We start from the raw sequence: 6,059 nt of genomic DNA, 5'->3' as shown, positions 1-6,059 counted from the left end.
TCAAGGGGCCTCTAAAAATGAAAGAAAGCCCAAAAAACCCCCAATCCGAAAGACCAAAACCCTCAAATCCCTTAGGGAGGAAAAATAAAATTGAGCAATGAGAAACATACTGTCACCGTCTTTTTCTCCAATACTCCAACCGGCAAGCATCTTCATTCTACACCAAAAAATCTCTCTATTCCATTAAATTTTCAGTCTAAAAACCTAATTTCTGAAGTACCCATTGGCCATTGACTTTTCTTCATTACGTTTTCGTCAATTTCTTGTTGTGATTTGAATTTGCTTTGCAAAAACCTCACCTGAAGTGTACCATTGATATTCTATTCTTCTGTAAATCCAACACAGATGGTGAACTCGGTCACAAAGTTTATGATAAACAATGGAATATTTTGAGAGAAAAATATTACCAGGTGATATAGGTTGGTAGAAGTAGACACCCTCAAGGACAAGCAAGGCAGATCATAGCACACCGATGCAAGGCCATCGACCCTCATAGGGCGTTCTACCACTACACCCAGGGAGCGCTCTACCACTACATCTAGGGAGCGCTCTACCACGACCCCTAAAGGGCGTTCTACCATTACACCCAGGGAGCGCTCTACCACTACATCTAGGGAGCGCTCTACCACGACCCCCGAAGGGCGTTCTACCATTACACCCAGGGAGCGTTCTACCACTACACCTAGGGAGCGCTCTACCACTACGTCTAGGGAGCGCTCTACCACAACCCCCAAAGGGCGCTCTACCGCTATCCCAAGAAATCATTCTACCACTAAGCGAAATCCTCAACGGGAATGATATCCTTTGTCCAAACACTTAGTCATAAAACCTTTAATGAATCGACAAGGTTACATGGTCGCTGATATAGGTACAATCTTCAGACGGGAAGTTAAGGACTCATCACTCAGAACGTGGGTGTAGTGGGAGTACCATCGTGGGACACGTGGCACCACAACCGCCCAGCGGTTACCTAGTGCCTAATGTCTATAAATACCCCCGGATGATACACAAGTAAGGGATGATTTTCTTTGAGCTCCCATTCTCTTTTTAGCCATCTGATTTTCAAATATATTGTTTCCAAGTCTGAAAACTAATTCTCACGCTGGAGTTAAAACGGGGGAGAAAGCCCCACCTTCATTTTTCAGGTCTTGCATACTTGACGAAGTTGTGGAAACGCCAAACATTACCGGGTAAACAGAAGGGTGTTGAATCACCGCCTTTCATTGGCGCCGTCTGTGGGAATATTCATTTGAACTAAAAAGCCATGTCAAGAAGACGAACAAGAAGTGATACTCACCTGGTTGGGAATACGGCGGAGATGGAGTCGGAGTCGGAGTCAGTTGCAAGGGGTCATGAACCACCACCGCCCCCTCAGTATGTGACGCAGAGTCAATTCAGCACTTTGGAAAACCAGTTGGCAGCAATGATGGTGCTTTTACAAGACCAGTCGCAGAGAACCACCATCCCTCATTTAAGCCCGACGGAAGTGACGAATCAACAACCGCCTCAAGCGCCACCCGCGGTTGTCTCACCCACCTCTCAGCGGGGAGCGGGAGACGCGGGAGCCCCAATAACCGGAGCTCAACAGCCCCCGCAAACCATGGTAGACCTGGAACGAAAGATGGAAGAAATCATGTCACAGAAGATAGATGATGCGTTGTCCAAAAGGAAAGATAGGCGGAGACAGATGGTTTTGGAGGAAGACCCGTTTGCCCTAGAAATCATGGTGGTCCCTTTGCCTAAAGGCTTCAAACAGCCCATGATTGAAGCCTATGATGGAGTCACGGACCCGCTTGACCATCTACGAACCTTCGTAGATCTGATGAGACTTTATGCCGCCCCGGACGCCGTGATGTGCCAATCCTTTCCCCCCACGCTCAGGAGGGAGGCTAGGGACTAGGTAGCAACCTTGGCCCCGCGCTCCATCAAGTCATTTGATGAGCTCTCCGAGAGCTTTATGGCTTATTTCCTAAGCAGCAAGAGGAAGAGGAAGATAGCCATTGGGTTAATGCAGGTCGTACAGGACAAAGACGAGTCATTGCAGGAATACTTAGCCAGGTTCAGCCGGGCGACTCTTGGCATTAGAGACCTGCAAATGTCCGCAGTGGTTACGGCCTTGATGAATGGAACGCGAAACCGGGCCTTTAAGATGTCACTCTCCAAGAACCCCCCGGAGTCGATGCATGACATATTAAAGAAGGGAGACAAGTATGTCGATACGGAGGAAGCAGAGAAGGTAACTAAAAATCTCAGGGATGGAAGGGAGACGGAAGCTAATAAGCGAAAAACATATGACGAGCAAAAGCACAATGATAAAAATAAGCAGAAGAGTGAATGCACGAGCAAGGGTTATGTCCAAGACCGGTCAGTCAGGCAAAAACGAGAGGAGGTCAAGACACCCACCCCTTTGAACATTCCACGAACAAAGTTATTGATGGAGATACAACACATGAAGGAGCTCGAATGGCCTAAACCAATGCTAACCCCTTCGGGCAAGAGAAATCAAAGTAAATACTGCCATTTTCATAGAGATCACGGGCATAATACCGAAGAATGCCTACAGTTAAAGGAAGAAATTGAGCGTCTGCTGAGACGGGGGCTATTGGCAAAGTATGTGAAAAACGATAAGAGCAGGCAAAGGGTCGAAGGTATACCCCCACCAAGAGTAGGAGTGATAAACATGATCATTGGAGGAGTAGCATCGGACGACGACTCAAATTCAGCTAGGAAGAGTTATGCGCGTTCATTAAGGGTCTGCTCTATACAGAAAAAGCAAGATTCAACTAGAGTATAACTTTCGATGAAGAGGACTTGATTGGTGTAACTCACTCCCATGATGACGCCTTAGTAATAGTAGGCGATATTGCGAATTTTGACGTGAAGAGGGTATTAGTCGATGGAGGGAGTGCGGCAAATGTCCTCACCTGGGATGCCTTCTTGGGTCTAAAAATCCCTCAAGAAAGGTTGAAGGTGGTGACTACCCCCCTACAAGGCTTTGGAGGGGCAACGGTGATACCAGAAGGGACTGTAGAGCTTTCAGTCACGCTTGGGACATACCCAGTGACAGTGGTGATCGTGACTAATTTCTTGGTTGTCAAGACCCCCATGGCTTACAACGCTATCTACGGCCGGCCGTTGCTAAATGCAGCTAGCGCTGTCCCATCGACATACCATCAAATTATGAAGTTCCCAACCAGCAGGGAGATCGGGAGCGTGCGAGAGATCAGCATGCATCAAGAAAGTGCTATGTGGATAGTATACAAGCCGAAAGCCCACCATCAGTCATGATGCTGGATGTAGAACTTCCGAGGGAGCGGATCGAGCCGCTTGATATGATTGAAAAAATCTTTATTGACGAAGGAAAGGAGTTTCTTGTTGGAACAGGTCTGGGATCCGAAGAGAAGGAAAAATTGGCGAAGTGTCTAGCCGAAAATTTGGATGTCTTCGCTTGGAACCCAAAGGATATCCCGGGGATTAGCTCAACTGTCGCGCAGCACCGCCTCGGTGTCCAGCCATGGGCTAAGCCAGTGAAGCAGAAAAAGAGAAACCTTGCCCCTGAGAGGCAGGCTGCGGCCAGGGCAGAGGTGGAAAAATTGCTACAGGCGGGTTTTATCCGAGAGGTGCAATACCCCGAGTGGTTGGCAAATGTTGTACTTGTGAAGAAGTCAAATGGAAAATGGCGCATGTGTGTAGACTATACTGGGTTGAACAAGGTATGCCCAAAAGACTCATACCCACTTCCCAGAATAGATCAACTGGTGGACGCAACGTCGGGTCATGAAAGGCTCCGCTTTCTAGATGCATTTTCGGGGTATCATCAAATTTCAATGGCCGAGGCCGATCAAGAGAAGACGTCATTTATCACGGACTTTGGCACGTACTGTTACACAGCCATGCCATTTGGCTTGAAAAATGCAGGAGCGACGTATCAGAGGATGGTGAACAAAGTTTTTTGTGGGCTAATCGGGGATGTCGTAGAAGTCTATGTTGACGATATGGTGGTCAAGAGTTCCAGAGCCAATGACCAAGTGGCCTGTCTGCAAAAAGTGTTTGACGTTGCCCGACAAAGCAGATTAAGGTTCAATCCAGATAAGTGTGTTTTTGGTACCGCAGGTGGAAAATTTCTAGGTTTCATGATCACGCAAAGGGGCATCGAAGTGAACCCGGACAAAATTCGGGCAATCCTAGAAATGAAAAGCCCCACCAGCAGGAAGGAGGTTCAGAGGCTGACGGGGCGGGTAGCGGCCTTAAATCGTTTCATGAGCCGGGCGGCGGACAAATGCTACCACTTCTTCAAAGCTATAGGGGGCTCCTCCAATTTTGAGTGGACCCAGGAATGCGAAGAGTCTCTTAGGAACTTGAAGCAGTCATTACAAGAGCCCCCGATCTTGACCAGCCCATCTCCTGGGGACGTGTTGTGTCTCTACTTGGCAGTATCACCAAAGGCAGTCAGCGCGGTCCTGGTGAAAGAGTTCCCGAAGGCGCAGAAACCAGTCTACTATGTGAGCCAAGTATTGAGGGGTGCAGAAATAAGATACAGCCTGACTGAACAGCTGGTGTTTGCATTAATTGTCGCGGTCAGGAAATTGAGGCCTTACTTTCAGTCTCACACGGTGCAAGTAATGACTGACCAACCTATCAAGCAGATTCTACATCGGCCCGAGACCTCTGGGAGGCTGTTAAAATGGGCCATCGAGTTAAGCGAGTTTGATATCGAATTCAGGCCAAGGACAGCTATTAAGACACAGGCTTTAGCAGACTTCATCGTTGAGCTCACCACCCCACCCGAGCTCCCACCAGGGGAGCAGGCAGATTGGAAAATTTTTATCGATGGATCTTCAAATGGCGAAGGATCCGGGGCGGGGATCATAATGATAGGTCTGAATGAAGAAGAGTTGGAATACTCACTGCATTTTGAATTCCCAGCAACAAATAACGAGGCCGAGTACGAAGCAGTAATCACGGGTTTGGGATTGGCAGCCAGACTCGGGGTAACCTCAGTGGAAATTTGCAGCGACTCTCAGTTGATAATCGGGCAAGTGACGGGGGAATTCGAAGCAAAGGACGGAAAGATGGCTGCATATTTAATGGAGGTCAAAAACTTGCAGAAGGGGTTCACTAAGTTTAAGACAACTAAGGTCCCTCGAAAGGACAATGAGCGAGCGGACGCGCTAGCTAAGCTCGCATCAGCCAACCCTAGACGACTGCCTCGCACAGCCAGTGTGCAAATTCTGCGACAACCTAGCATCCAACACGTAATCGATGTTATGAATGTAGAAAATGAGGAAAGTTGGATAGACCCGCTGTTTGAGTATCTCACAAAGAATAAATTGCCGGAGGATGCTCTCATAGCCAGAAGGCTAAAAGTTCGGGCATCCTCGTTTGCCATCATCGATGGGCAACTCTACAAGCGAGGCTTCACAATGCCATATTTGAAGTGTTTGCGACCGACAGAAGCACAGGAGGTGCTAGTCGAAGTACATGCGGGAATTTGTGGCAACCACCAAGGGGCGACTACCCTTGCGTTCAAAACGCTTCGACAAGGATATTATTGGCCTAGTATTAAGGAAGATGCTAGAGAGTTGGTGAGAAAATGCGATGCATGCCAACGCCATGGAAATCTGATCCACATTCCGGCCGAGCAACAGACGGCAGTTTTCGGGGTGTGTCCCTTCTTACAATGGGGAATGGACATCTTGGGACCTTTGCCCCTATTAAAAGGACAAAGGAAGTTCTTATTAGTTGCCGTCGACTACTTTACTAAGTGGGTGGAAGCTGAGCCTTTGGCCACCATCACGACTGCAAAGATATAGGGATTCGTCTGGAAAAATATCATATACAGGTTTGGTATACCTTGGGTAATCATTACAGATAATGGAAAACAATTCGATAATCACAATTTTAGAGCCTTCTGCACCAGCTACCACATCGACCACAGGCTGACTTCAGTTGCTCACCCGCAGGCAAATGGGCAAGCAGAAGTGACCAACCGAACCATACTGTGGGATTTGAAGACAAGATTAGAAAAAGAAAAAGGACTTTGGGCTGAGGAGTTGCCC

At 47.9% G+C, this 6,059-nt stretch overlaps 1 protein-coding gene across 1 annotated transcript; it reads left to right on the top strand.

The window, feature by feature from the left end:
- Positions 1–1,957: 1,957 nt before the first annotated feature.
- On the top strand, positions 1,958–3,288 carry LOC111379468. Its single transcript, XM_023002840.1, has 2 exons — positions 1,958–2,788; positions 2,884–3,288. The coding sequence occupies exons 1-2, from the start codon at positions 1,958–1,960 to the stop codon at positions 3,286–3,288; spliced, it is 1,236 nt and encodes a 411-aa protein (XP_022858608.1).
- The last annotated feature ends 2,771 nt before the right edge of the window (positions 3,289–6,059 follow it).

This window comes from Olea europaea, unplaced genomic scaffold, assembly GCF_002742605.1.
Source record: "Olea europaea var. sylvestris unplaced genomic scaffold, O_europaea_v1 scaffold1991, whole genome shotgun sequence".
NCBI lineage: Eukaryota > Viridiplantae > Streptophyta > Magnoliopsida > Lamiales > Oleaceae > Olea > Olea europaea.
Note: the sequence above shows the minus strand (reverse complement) of the source record. Positions and strands in the feature narration are given on the sequence as shown.